Source organism: Elephas maximus, chromosome 18, assembly GCF_024166365.1.
Source record: "Elephas maximus indicus isolate mEleMax1 chromosome 18, mEleMax1 primary haplotype, whole genome shotgun sequence".
NCBI lineage: Eukaryota > Metazoa > Chordata > Mammalia > Proboscidea > Elephantidae > Elephas > Elephas maximus.
In genome coordinates, this window is record NC_064836.1 from 14,240,675 (window position 1) to 14,255,350 (window position 14,676).

Genomic DNA, 14,676 nt, shown 5'->3' on the forward strand with positions numbered 1-14,676 from the left:
AAGCCCTACCAATTATAAGATTCTATGATTCCCCAAAAGGGATCTTTCCAGTGCTTCAGGTGTCGTCTGGGAGTCCAGGTGCACAGTAGCCTGTACGCATTAGCCAGGGCCTAAAAATTTGTGCTCGACCAGCAACCTCAAGGTACCAAGGAAGAAGAAAGGCCTGGTGACCTGCTTCTGTAAAGATTACAGCCAAGAAAACCCTGTGGAGCAGTTGTACTCTGTAACACATGAGTTGAAATCCACTGGAGAGAAATGGGCTTGGTTTTTGGGCCTAATGGATTCCCCGTGTCAGAGTTAGAAGGTACCTGAAAAGATTATCCAACCACCTTTGCATTGCTCAGTCGAGGAGACAGAGGCCCAGAGAGAAGTGTCTTGCCCAGTCTCAGACAGTGATGGGGCCAGGACTGACACCTAGATCTCCTGGATCTGCGGTCTCCAGTTCAGGAACTTCTTCCATCAAAACTCAAGACTGGGCCCTGAGCGCCCCCTAGTGCAGACGACAATCTCTTATTTTTAAAAAGACTCCACCCCCACCCCTACCCCGTAGGTGTCACAATCCTTTTCAAAATCCCCCCAAAAAACTATACCCGTTGCCGTGGAGTCATTTCGACTCATAGCGACCCTATAAGACAGAGCAGACCTGTCCCATAAGGCTTCCAAGGCTGTAAATCTGTACGAAAGCAGACTGCCACCTCTCTCCCGGTAGAGCAGGGTGGGTTCCAACCGCTGAGCGCTTAACTACTGCACCACCTGCAACAACTCTTCAATCTACCAACTTTCCTGCAGAGTCCACAGGCAGCCAAGTCGCCGTGCTGGGAACTGGGAACACAAGCTGTCCGACAAATTCCTGCCCCCAAGAAGTCACAGTCTGACGGCGGAGGGGCATAAACGCGACAAACGCGGGATCCCCCTGGGGCTTCAGCCCGTTCTGCTCGGCACCTAGCAGGCGCTCAGCGAACCGAAGCAGCGCTAATCGGTACTATCGTCAGTGCCAGGCCGCCAAGAGGCGGGTGGGCAGGGTGACAGGAGAAAGGGGGGCTTTCGGTGGCCAGCTCTGCGACCCGCCCCGCAGCGCGCCGGGCGGGGCCGCTGCCGGCGCATCTTCCCTCCTGCGTGACCCGGTTCCGGCTCGGCGAGCGCTCAGCGCGCGCGCACGGGGGAGCGCGGGGGCGCGCACGCAGGGAGTCGGGCACGCGCCGGCCGCCGGGGACGCGCACGGGCTGCTCTCTGCACTAATGCGGCGGCTGGCGGCGAAAGGCGCTGCAGGCGACGTCGGGGAAGTGGCGGCGCCGGCAGCGGACAGCGCCCAGGGCCCGAGCCCGCGCCCCTGGAGGTAGGGAGCGCCGGCACCGGGAAAACGGGGGTGGGATGAGGTTGGGGGTCATGGAAACCCAGCTACCAACTCCCCCCTCATTCCCGCCCTCCTCTGTCAGTCTCCATCAGCCGACCTGGCCCCATCCCCCTCCGTCCACATCCCTGTCCCTTCTCGTCTACACCGTCACCTGCCCTGAATCCATTTATACTGTTCATATCTCTGTCCCCTTCGTCCCCCATCCTCCTGCCTACCCCTTTCCTATCCAGCCTCCAACCCCCTACCCACCCGCTCTACCTTGGTCGGAGGCCGCATCCCCTCCCCCTTCGTGCATCCTCGCCCTCTTTTCCCCCTCCTCTCTGTCCCCTCCTTGTCCAGGAGACCTGTCCCTGATACCGCAGCTTACCTCCACGTCCCACTTTTTATCACCCCGTTCCTTCCGTTTTCCCAGTCCACACCAGCCCTATCTTGGCCCTCTGCACCTGTCTCCTGTTCTCTTCCCATCTCATACCCCCGTCCCCCGCGGGCAGTCTCCGCACTAGCTCCGCACAGTTCATGCCCTCCCCCAACACCCCCTGCACACACACCCTGTCCCAGCCTCTTCCCAGCTGCCTCTTGGTTTTCGCCTGCACCTCAGTCTGTCAAGAATCCCTTCCTCTCCCCTTAGCTGTTAGCTGGCCTACCACCCGTTGCCTTCTCCACTGGTCTTTCTGGTGCTGCTTGTAGCCACACGGCTGGTACTGAGCCCCCCATTTGGCACTGGGGCCCTCCCTCCACTCCTGGGAAGGCCGGGGGCTCTGAAGGCCCAGCGTACTTACACTTACTGGCAGTTGCGGAATCGTTATCACCCCTTTCTGCGTGTCTGCTGCTATTCATGGCTTGGGGGTGAAGGGTACTGGGGTGAGTAGGCCTCTACTGTTCCTCTCCAGCCACCCTGCACCCCCCAGCTGTTCAGGTTCATTTCCTAGATGTGTTGGGGGAGGGGGTGCTAGGATGGAGAAGACGCAGGGTCCAAGGGAATGGCTGACCCCTCCAAGGTCTTGTTCTGAGCCCTGAGGTGCAAAGGCCTGGATGAGGAGCCCTGCTGGAGGGCAGGAGGATCCTGGAGTTTAGAAAGGATGCTTCCTCTGCCTCCAGTCAGCACTCTGGCATTGGGAGCTGTCCTGAGCGGCCATGGGCTGGGCTGAGAGTGGGCAGAGTGCTGAATCACCCAGACTCTGGTCCCCATGGCAGCCCCCTCCTGCCTGAGCCAGGCTGTGCTCCTGATTCCTCCCTTGGCATTTGGCAGTGGTGTAGGGTACGTGTGTGTGTGTGTGTGTGTGTCTGTGTATGTTGGCGGGGAGACATCTTGTCCCTGAGTCTGAAGACATGGGCAACCATGCCCTTTTCCTTTCTGTCTGTCTACTCTTGGAACTGTGCTTCTCTGGCAAGGGCAAGCCGCAGAGCTTTGAGGCCGGCGCAGGAGATGAATTGTCTGTATGGAGCCGGTCAGTCTACTTCAAACCCACAGAACTTGAGACGTAAGCAGAAGCAGCCCAGCAAAAAGGCGTGTGGAGAGTGAGAGTCAGCTGTGGGTCAGGGGCAGGGAGAGGAAAGAAGGCAGCCTCTCTCCTCCCTGTTGCTTTGGGCATGGCTGGATCTGGTTGAATTGCTCTGGAGGAAGAGTGGAAGATGAGGGGGTCTGACGAGCATCTGCTTCCTTCCCTCTTCTGTCTTCACTGAGCTAACGCTTGTGAGGGAGCAATTGCTCCCTGTCTTTGGGTTCAGCTGAAGGTGTGAGAGAGAGAGACAGAGGGAACGACACAAGTGAGGAAAAAGACTCTCCCACACTTGACCCCAGAAATTGTATTTGCCCACCATGGAGCACGGGGTGGTAGCGCAGTTCCTGTCCTGGGGGCCTCGGCTAAAACCCAGGGGCTTAAAATGGAAGGTTAAGAGCAAATTGTGGACTCCATCCCTGCTCCCCTACTTTAGAAACCCAAGTGGTTGGACTCCTCTGGCTCCTGTGCCATAACACTGAACGGACTCAGGTAGTGCCAGCAAGGGACACGCAGCTGGGGAACCGCTGCCCTCTGCTTTGTGGACCTTCTCCGCCCCCCTCCCATCACCGAGTGGGGATGGACAGGAAGCTTCCGCTGGCATCAGCGCTCCCAGCGCTGCCAGCTTTTCCTGGTCCTGGGAGGAGGCATCACCTGAAGCCATTGCCGAGAGCTGATTGGAGTTAAGATTCTGACGTTGAAATGCTTGATTGGGGCTCAGGTTAAATGGGGGATTCTGACAACAACAGTATGTATTCCCAGTTTTGTGCAATGAATGTCACCCCTCATCCCCTTGCTTTGACATCTCAAAGGCTACACAGAGATAAACTAAGACACAGAGACAGGAGCCAGCTCCTTGGAGAGCCGGAGCAAGCCCTGCCAGTTTGCCCTTAGCCAGCTCCCAGTGGGCTGAGCGAGGCTGAGCTTCCAAGGACTGGTTCTCTCAGGACACACTGAAGAAGCGACTGATGTCTGGGGCTTGGGTTTTGGCTTTGACGCTCTGAGGAGGGAAGGAGGACGAAGGTTCTTTTTCTGCAGCAACCGAGGGACAGAAATCCAAGGCTCTGGTCCCTCTGTTGTTTCAGCTTGTTCCCTACCCCTGCCACCACCTCCTCCAGCAGGCTTGCGTGGAAGCCAGAGGTACCCTGAGATTTCCAAGACCACCCAGGAGTGGGAGGTGGGGTGAGGAGCATGACTTTGTCTTTTTTTTTAGACAGGAAAGCCTTTTAATGGAACCCAACACTGTCTTTGTGTTTCCAGTTTCTGCAAACAGATTACCTGGACACTGAAAAGGGGTTTATCAGTCTGTACTTGTGCCTGGAGTTTCTTCCTCTCGTCTGTTGTTGTAAAAATACGTACGTAACACAATGTTTGCCAACTGAATGTTTTTCACGTGTACAATTTAGTGACATCCAGTACATTCACTATATTGTGCAACGATCACCAGTATCATCACTTTGTCCTTAAAAAAGGAGTGCTGAGGAAGCTGGAAAAGGAGAGGCAGATAAGCTCGGGTCTCAGTCTGCTTGGCCAGGGAGTGTGGGGGGAGGGTGGCTTAAGGCTGACTACAGACTCATTCATTCATTTAATTAAGTCCTACAGTGTGCTGCTGTGCTAGGTGCTGAGATCATGGAGATGAATAGTAAAACAGGGCCCTATCTCCCAGAGCTCCCAGTGTAACAGAAGAGAGAGACGAGTAATCAGACCAGTTATGCGCACGAGCCTGCGTGAGAACATCAGACAGGGCTGTGAACAGCAGTACCTTTCTGTCCAGTGGTGTCAGGGCCCTCCCCTCCACAGCTATGAAGAACGCTTGGTTGATGACATCTAATATAGTACTCAGAACAGACCTGGAGTTGACTGTGAGGAAAGGGTGGTGGAGGAGACGAGATACACGGTGTTACCAGATCAGAGCTTGAGGGGTAAGGGGGGGGGGGGATGTTCTGTGTGTGGCTGAACACTACTAGGTGCTGCCTCAGCCTGATGGGAGACACCCACAGTGAACACTGGGAAGAGGTCTAGGCTACTTAACTCTCCCTTCTGGTCTCCTAAGCACTTCTGTTTTATGGGCAATGTGTGGTCTGGATATGCTGACTGTCAGGGCAAGTGCAACCAAAGTGGCCTGTGTCTACCTTCAGGGAGCTCCCAGCCTGATGGGGAAATAGCAAGCACACTCACAGGTACCTACTGAGAAAAAAGGCAAGTCAAATATTATGAGCTCTGATATATGCAGTAGGGTCTTGGAGTTATGGGCAGGTCAGAGCCAGGTGGGAGTAATCAGAGAAGTCCAGAGAGGAGACGGGATGTTGGCGGTGAACAGGAGGGATCCTTAGATGTTATACACTTTAATGTGGACCTCTGGACTGGGGAAAGGGCCTAAGGATAGAGACTCCCAGCCTCATCTGTCCATGTGGCTTTCTGTCTTCTCAACACACCTACTTTAATTCTTTCCATTAGTGTATCCTTAGCCTTTGAATATATTCCAGGAACTATGCCAAGTGTTGGGCACATAAATACCTCACAATCTAGTTGGAGAGACAGGAATGAAAAGAAATTAAGATTCAGAACAAAGGTTGCTAGAACAGTGGTAAGATGGGTTCCTGTGGTGTAGGGGCATGGCTCAGGGGTCATGGTGGGCAGTGAGACCTGGAGTGACTGCACCCGACTGTTTGGATAGAGCCTGCCTTGTCTAGAGCAGCTTCATGTCCAACTTTTGAGCATTTACTTATGGGCCTGGGGCCGAGCTGTAAGCGGAGATGTTTGATGCATATGGGCTGATCTCTGGGGCTGCAGGGCCCAGTCCTGGGGGCTAATGGCTGTGCCTGGAGCTTGAGTAGGCACTTTAGCAGCAGCTTTGCTGACCCAGGGTATTGGTCAGATGGTGCCAGCCAGCTGGAGAAACCTCAAGTCACTCCCCTTTCGTTGGGCCTTGAGGCAAGCCATGAAAAAGTAAAAGTGGCATAATAGCAATAACCATCATTATAGAGTGCCTACTGTGTGCTAGGCACCCTACTGTGTGCTTCATATGCATCATTTTATTTTATTTCACTCTACAAAGGAGTTGTTGTTAGGGTCAATCCTGGCTTTACAGGTAAGGAAAGAGACTCAGGTTGTCGTCATTTGTCTGAGATCACAGCAGGTGAGTTGCAGAGCTGGAATTTAAGCCTATATTTGACTTCAAAGCCCATGCTCCTTTCCTATATACTGCACTGGATTCCCCCCATCTGGTGGAAGAACTAGGATGTTTTATTTACATGCACGGTGCTCTCTAGAAGGCATACTTTGGCATGCATTTTTTTTTTTAACAGGTCATGGAAAACCCTGGTGGTGTAGTGGTTAAGTGCTATGGCTGCTAACCAAAAGGTCAGCAGTTCAAATCCACCAGGCACTCCTTGGAAACTCTATGGGGCAGTTCTACTCTGTCTTATAGGGTCGCTATGAGTCAGAATTGACTCGAGGGCAATGGGTTTTTTTTTTTTTTAAAACGGGTATCATGTCCCTTGGAAGGACGCAGAAATATAACACATGGTGCCTGTTTTCAAACAGGAGAAATCAGATGGAAACACATGAAACACTTTGGGAACAATACAAGACAGTGTATGATTAAGTCCTCGTTAGTTCTTCAGATCCTGGCCAGTAAAATTGCACAGGAGGTAGTGATCTGTCAGCACAGCTGACATGGAGTGTGGAAAGCACCCAGCCTTTGAGGTCAGACGGGCCTACGTTCAAGTCCTGCTTCTTCCACCTATTGTTGGGGGGCTACAGTGTCCGCATCTGTAAGATGAGACTGTTAGCATGAACCTTGCAGAACTGTTCTAAGCATTAAACTTAATAAAGCAGTGAAGATCCCAGTATAGTAGCTAGCTGGTAGTTCCAACCCCCACAAAAAACCCACTGCCGTACTCATAGCGACCCTATATGACAGAGTAGAACTGCCCATAGAGTTTCCAAGGAGCACCTGGCAGATTTGAACTGCCGACCTCTTGGTTAGCAGCCTTAGTGCTTAACCACTGCGCCATCAGGGTTTCTAGCTGGTAGTTAGTACTCATCAAAACGGAGCTGCTATTCACAGAGGAGGTGGGGATGGAGCTGAGCCTTGGAAAATTGGTAGAATTTGGATTATGAAGGGGAAAGGAGAGTAGTCTAGATGAGAGAACCCATCAGGCGTGTAAGCAAAAACGTGGTGAGTTCAGGCTCTGTAGGAAGAAGTGGCCTCCTCGTCCTGCCTTCTCTCCTCCACCCTCACACCTACCAACTCTAGATCCTTGCAGTGCAGTCTTGCAGGAAAAGGACATCGTCAGGAAAGGCCTGAGGGGCTTATGTTCTAGCCCATCATTAACAGAGCTTAAGCGTGTTTCTTCCTCTGTAAAATTAGATTGCTGAAAGTCTCTTCCCCAGGAGCCTGTGTCTCTGGAATTCATGTCATTGATTAATTTCGTTTCCTGTCTTTCCTCCCCCAAATGCCTTGAAAAAGTTGGAGTGCCTGGGGCACAATGGGGCCGTTCCCTTGCCGTTCCCATCCCCTGCCCATTCTGCAGCTCCCCTCCTCTGGGAAGCAGCTGCCTGAGCATCTGTCTTCCCCTCCTTCACCTGCTCCTCCTTCCTCTTCCTCTCCAGGGCTGGGCTGCCCCCTGAAAGGCCTCCCTGGCAGCTCCTCTCCCCATCATTATGATGCTAATCGTGTTGTTAATTTTTCCTCCATCTTGAAGGAAAACCCCAATCTGTTCTAATGAATTTAATTAGAGAAGGGCTTGGAGGGCCTCAGAACCTCTTACCAGGATCACAATCAACAGAGTTAACGAGATAAACAGCCTGGGATCAGCCCGCTCAGGGTTGGAAGGAAGGATTTCTGACTCTGTCCTAGGAGGAGGGGTCCTCAACACTCCAAGCTGGAGGCAGGCTACATGGGCTGTGGTTCTCCAGGTGGCTCCCTATTGTTCTGTTTCATCTGCCCCACCCAGCCCCGCCTGTACACTTGGCTTCATACCTAGTACTGCCCTTGGGTGGCAGATGAACCTCCTAGAAGGTCTTAGCATTCTCATCATCTTCAAAAAAAAAAAAAAACATCAAGTCAATTCCAACTCATAGCAATCCTGTAGAACGGAGTAGAGCTGCCCCATAGGGTTTCCAAGGCTGTAATGTTTTGTTTTGTTTTGTGTTTTAATGTTTAGGGAAGTGGACTGCCACGTCCCATTCACCAAACATTGTTTGAGCACCTGCTGTGTGTGTTAGGGGCACCACATCACCTTCTGGAGCAACGCAGAGGCTTATGAGACCCTGCCTCGGCCCTGAAGGAGATAAGAGATACATGTTTAAATATAAGAAATAGTTGCCAATTTACAGCTGGGGCAATGGCAATTCAGTGGTAGAGTCCTGGACTTCCATGCAGGAGGCCCAGGTTCTATTCCCGGCTAATACTTCTCACGCACAGGCACCACTCATCTGTCATTGGAGGCTTGCGTGTTGTGATGCTGAACAGGTTTCGGTGGAGCGTCCAGACAAAGGCAGACTAGGAAGAAAGGCCTGGTTACCTAATTCTGCAAATCAGCCATTGAAAACCCTATGGATCAAATGACTCAATCTATAGCTGACGGTGGGGATAGCGTAGGACCAGGCAGCATTGCATTCCTTCGTGCGTGTCATGAGTTGGGGGCATGAGCTGACGTGGCAGCTAACAACAACTAATGTGAGAAGGTTGAGGGGAGATCACATTGGGCGTGCCTGATCTGGAAAATGCTCTTGGAGAAGGAAGTACTCGAAGTGGTCCTGGAAAGAACAAGACTTGAAGACTTAATAATCAGAGCTGCTGGAGGAGAAGCAGGTGCAGAAGCAGGAAGGTGCAGGGGTCTTTGGGTCCTGATGAATAAATGGCGTGATTTGGATGATGGGCTCACGTAATTCAGTACTGAGGGGTACGTCTGGAGCAGTATATGGAGACATGATCGGAGAGGACCCTGAGAGGTGGAGTACCCTGGTTTTTGGCTAGTACTGAGGTCTTCTCCGCTTTCTTTCTCTGAGCACCTATGATACCAAGCACAGAGAAGGGTCTCTTAGGACAAGGTTGTTCTGACCTTCATGCTGAACCAGCTCTTGTGGATCCAGCTTAGGCCAAACTGGGCAGATGAGCTCTCTTTAGGGCCAACTGGCCAGATGCTAAGTTTTGTTCTAAGATCCTGTGATTTTCTGGGATGAGAGTGAATGGCTGGCAGAGCAGTTTCAATGACTTTCTCCGTGATGAGAGTTTCCTCCTTCTTCTCTGTTGCTGGTCAGTTTGCCTTGGCAGTAATGTTTTTTGTAAATGTTCAATGGAATCTTCCAGTTCCAGGGTCAGTGGGTTTCATAACCCTTCTTGTGGTAGCAAGGTCCTCTGAATGTGTGCATGTCCGTGTGTGTGTGTTGCTTCTGTTAGTGAAATTATTTCGACTAGATATTTGACTTTTATTTGCAATGCAAAAGTTGTTAAACATCTTGATCCTTAGTTTCCCTGTGTACAAGAGGGGAGAGTCATCCCTGTATCTTGTGGCATGTGAATGCATTAGCTGAATGCTTTGAGAATAGGATTTTTAATAAATACAAGGTGGGGTCTTAACTACCATTTTGATAGGAAGTATAAGAGCAAATTGGAAATTTAAGTCAGTCATCCCACCCCACCCCCACCAGAACCTATCAACTTGTGAGACCAGTCAGAGTCTTATTTTTTATACCACCAAGGTTTATAATTTTTGTTATTTTCCATAATCTACCTGGGCTTCTGCACGTATAATTAGTAGTGAATGTAGTACATTGTCAGGAGTTGGGTGACATATCTGTGTGTTTTTATATGACAGGCATTATTATAATGCCATTGTTATAACACCCATTGTGTGGTATTTTTCCACATGTTGGAGGTGACATGTTCTTTATGAAAGAAAACGTCTCTGAGGCCACAGGCAATTTTCCTGTGCTGACACCGGCAAGGACAGAAACTAGACCTCTTTCTGATCATCACCACAGACTGAGTGGAATTGAAGCCTTTGGGACTCAAGTTGGGAAACAGACCAGGGTTCTCTGGCTGACCCCAGCTCTCAGTCGTTCCTTGGTTTGGTTTTTATATAATATTTGTTGCATCCACAGTAATTCTTTGAAGCCCTTAGTATTGGCATAGCACTCTTCTAGGTGGCAACTTTTTATGAGACTCTGTGATTCATAGAATGTCGGAGGCTTTTTATTCAAAAACTTTATTCTACTGATGAAGAGACTGAAACTCAAGGGGTGAAGTGCCTTACCTGTGACTGCATGGTTTCTGGCAAAAGCTAGTGCTTCTTCCACATACCGGCCCAAAAGGAACTTTCAAACACATCTGAACTAGCAATTGTATGAGATGTTTTGTAATCAAATTCCTTAAAGCATGATCCAAACAAGAAGTGCTTTTGAATCTCAGAGAAAAGAGGACATCAGTATAGACTAAAGTCCTTTGAAAGGTTTTGAATAGGAGTAGGGACTGGGTTGGGCCTCAAGGGCTGGGTAGGATTTGAATAGCTAAAGTTAAGGAAACAGGCATTTCTGGTGGAGGGAGGGAGCATAATCAAAGTTATAGAGGAGACACAGCTGGTGTGGTCAGGATGGCTAACAGGATGGAGTAGTGGAAGGTGCAGCTGGAGGAACTGTTTGGGGCCAATCTGCAGAGAACCTAGACTTTTTTTTTTTGGATTTTGTGAAGAGTATTTAGAGCTTCTTGAGCTGAATACAAAGTTGTGCTCTTAGAAGCAAATAGGAAATCCCTTTACGAGCATCTAGTGGTATCTGAGGGATAGGTCCTTCTGAAGGTGTGACTGGGAAAAGGGGAAGTGGAACTTTTTCTTGGGCACTGTTTAGGAGCTTGCCGCTGTCCAGGGTGCTGACGTACCATCGCGGAACGATTTTCTCTGCTTCTCCTCAATGATGCCAGGTCAGAATGTAAAGCCAGGACATGCTTTAGGGATCTGGAGGAAGACTCTGGCTAGGACTAGGTACCATATAGACCTTTTGGCAGCAAACTGATAACAGTATCTGACTTCACAGTCCTTGCGATGAAAGCAAAAGTATGGGTTGGGGAAACTAGTGATAGCACTCTTAAGAAGGAGATTATGTGCACGTATGTATGCTAAGATAACCCTGTATGTTTTAAATGGTGAGGTTCGTGAAGCACCAGGCAACGTTTCACCCTGTTATACACAAGGTCGCCAAGTTAGAGCCAACTCTGTGGCAATTAGCAACCACAAGAAGTTTTCCCTTAGATCCTTTGTGATTGTTTTTCTTTCTTTCTTTTTCTTTTTTTAGAATCCCAGCATATTGCTTATTTCACTGTGAAAATGCACGTCCTCTACTCAGCATTCTACACGGTGTACCTAAAACCTCTCCAGCAAACTGGAAGAGAGCAACAGAGTTTCCCAGAAGACCTAATTCTAAACGCTTGATATTAGTGCTGCCCAATAGAGGTTTCTATGTTGAAACAAGTGTTCTTTATCTGCATTGTCCAACACAGTAGCCGCTAGGCACATGTGGCTGTTGAGTGCTTGAAATGTGGCTAATGTGACTGAAGAACTGAGTTTCATATTTAATTAAATTTGAGTAATAGCCACATGTGGTTAGCGGCTACAGTACTGGATTGTGGAGCTCTGTATAGTACAAATCCTTGACCTTTGCCACCTGTCCGTGCTTATTGGTTCCTTATACCTGAACCTCTTTGGCTTAGAGGAAAGTAGACTTTTGAATGGGGATACATTTAACAAACTGCTGAAGAAAGCCCCATGTTGAATCTGAATTAAAAGCTTCTGGCTGTCTGTGAGATTTTCCCTGACTTTCTCGTATTCACAGTTAGAACAACCATACAAGATGCACTGCAGGTTTTTTTTAAGGATGTAGAGAAGACTCCTTGGGTTCTGGCTGGGGCCCCAGGGACTTGATCCGAGACATTTTGGAGCCTTGACTGGACAGGCAATGTGGTGTTGATGGCCCTGCAGCCTGGCTGCGGGTGAGGTGGAGTGCAGGTGATGGGCCAGACGTTTGTGGGCATCCATCAGAGACAGGTTCTCAGTCTCACACTGTAACTCTAGGCATCTTTACTCTCATCCTGTTTACCTGGTGCAGTGGAGATTGCCTAGGGTGGGGTGTGGGTGAGTGGTAGTGCACTAAGTAAGGGGAGAAGTGGATAAATCCCACTTTCATCACTAACTGCATGGTAAAGATCAGCATGAATCTAGTTCTCAAAGTGTGGAAATGGACCCTCACCCTACCACCTCCCCATCCTCATCACTACCTGCTCATGCAGCACTCTCTCTCTGACCACACCCACCCAGAGCTGGATCAGAGCTCACAAGTTAAATGGACACCATCTTTCAGACCAATTGCCCATGCAACATTTCTGCATGCTAGCCAACTGGAGTTAGGTGAGAGCTCACAAGTAAAAAGGACACCTTCCTTCAGAACACCAAACAGGCAAATGCCAGCCCCTGCTGGCTCTCATTGCCCCTGTTGGCACATTAATTTGCTGGAATGACTCACAGAATCTCACAGGCATCAGTTCTTCTTCAGTCTTCCTTTTTCATTGTCTAGCTTTTGCATGCATATGAGACAACTGAAAATAACATGGCTTGGGTCAGGCACACCTTAGTCCTCGAGGTGACATCTTTGCCTTCAACACTTTAAAGAGGTCTTTCACAGCAGCTTTTCCCAACACAGTGCATCTCTTCATTTCTCGACTGCTGCTTCCATGGGCACTGATTGTAGATCCAAGTAAAATGAAATCCTTGACAACTACAGTCTTTTCTCCATTTATCATGATGTTGCTTATTGGTCCAGTTGTGAGGATTTATTGTTTTCTTTATGTTGAGGTGTCATCCATACTGAAGGCTGTGGTCTTTGATCTTCATCAGTAAGTGCTTCAAGTCCTCTTCACTTTCAGCAAGCAAGATTGTGTCATCTGCATAATGCAGTTTGTTAACAAGTCTTCCTCCAATCCTGATGCCCTATTCTTCTTCATACAGTCCGGCTTCTGGGATTATTTGCTCAGCATACAGATTGACGAGGTATGGTGAAAGGATACAACCCTGACACACACCTTTCCTGACTTTAAACCACTCAGTATCCCCTTGTTCTGTCTGAACAACTGCCTCTTGATCTATGTACAGGTTCTTCATGAGCACAATTAAGTGTTCTGGAATTCCCATTCTTTGCAATGTTATCCATAATTTGTTATGAGCCACACAGTCGAATGACTTTCATTAGTCAATAAAACCCAGGTAAACACCCTTCTGGTATTCTCTGCTTTCACCAGGATCCATCTGACATCAGCAGTGACATCCCTGGTTCCGCGTCCTCTTCTGAATCCGGCCTGAATTCCTGACAGTTTCCAGCTGATGGACTGCTGCAGCTGCTTTTGAATGATTTTAAACAAAATTTTACTTGCATGTGATGTTAATGATATTGTTTGATAATTTCTGCATTTGGCTGGGTCACCCTTCTTGGGAATAGGCATGAATATGGATCTCTTCCAGTCGGTTGGCCAGGTAGGTAGCTGCCTTCCAAATTTCTTGCCATAGACAAGTGATCACTTCCAGTGCTGCATCTGTTTGTTGAAACATCTCAATTGGTATTCCATCAATTCCTGGAGCCTTGTTTTTCGCCAAAGCCTTCAGAGCAGCTTGGACTTCTTCCTTCAGCACCATCAGTTCCTGATCATGTGCCACCTCTTGAAATGGCTGAATGTCAACCAATTCTTTTTGGTATAATGACTCCATGTATTCTTTCCATCTTCTTTTGATGCTTCCTGCATCGTTTAATATTTTCCCCGTAGAACCTTTAAGTATTGCAACATGATGCTTGAATTTTTTCTTCAGTTCTTTCAGCTTGAGAAAAGTTGAGTGTGTTCTTCCCTTTTGGTTTTCTAACTCCAGGCTTTTTTAATAATACTTTACTTTGTCTTCTTGAGCTGCCCTTTGAAATCTTCTGTTCAGTTCTTTTACTTCATCATTCTTCCATTCACTTGAGTTGCTTTATGTTCAAGAGCAAGTTTCAGATTCTCTTCTGACATCCATTTTGGTCTTTTCTTTCTTTCCTGTCTTTTTAATGACCTCTTGCTTTCTTCATGTGTAATGTCCTTGATGTCATTCCACAACTTGTCTGGTCTTCTGTCATTAGTGTTCAGTGTGTCAAATCTATTCTTGAGATCGTCTCTAGATGGTTGTACTTTGGCTCTCACGGACTTGTTCTAATTTTCTTCAGTTTGAACTTGAACTTGCATATGAGCCATTGATGGTCTGTTCCGCAGTCAGCCCCTGGCCTTGTTCTTACTGATGATATTGAGCTTTTCCATCGTCTCTTTCCAATGTAGTCGATTTGATTCCTGTGTATTCTATCTGGCAAGGTCTGTGTGTATAGTTACCGTTTATGTTGGTGAAAGACGTATTTGCAATAAAGAAGTCGTTGGTCTTATGAAATTCTATCATGTAATCTTCAGTATCATTTCTATCACCAAGGCCATCTTTTCCAACTACTGATCCTTCTTCTTGGTTTCCAACCTTCACATTCCACTCACCAGTAATTATCAATGCATACTGATTGCATGTTCGATCAATTCCAGACTGTAGAAGCTGGTAAAAATCTTCAATATCTTCATCTGTGGCCTTAGTGGCTGGTGCATAAACTTGAATAATAGTCGTATTAACTGGTCTTCCTTGTAGGCGTATGGATATTATCCTATCACTGACAGCATTGTACTTCAGGATAGATTTTGAGATGTTCTTTTTGATGTTGAATGCAACACCATTCCTCTTCGAGTTCCTGGCATAGTAGACTATATGATTG

At 48.5% G+C, this 14,676-nt stretch overlaps 1 protein-coding gene across 9 annotated transcripts in view; it reads left to right on the plus strand.

The window, feature by feature from the left end:
* The first annotated feature begins 1,231 nt into the window (after positions 1-1,231).
* The window catches only part of NFASC (neurofascin), a 255,690-nt gene continuing 242,245 nt past the window's right edge, over positions 1,232-14,676 (plus strand). For 8 of the 9 annotated variants that reach the window (XM_049857968.1, XM_049857958.1, XM_049857963.1 and 5 more), the window contains exon 1: positions 1,232-1,336. In XM_049857968.1, the coding sequence (XP_049713925.1) occupies positions 1,239-1,336 (98 nt within the window). In that variant the 5' untranslated portion in view covers positions 1,232-1,238. The remainder of the gene's footprint in view (positions 1,337-14,676) is intronic. The other variant, XM_049857962.1, reaches the window with a different exon arrangement.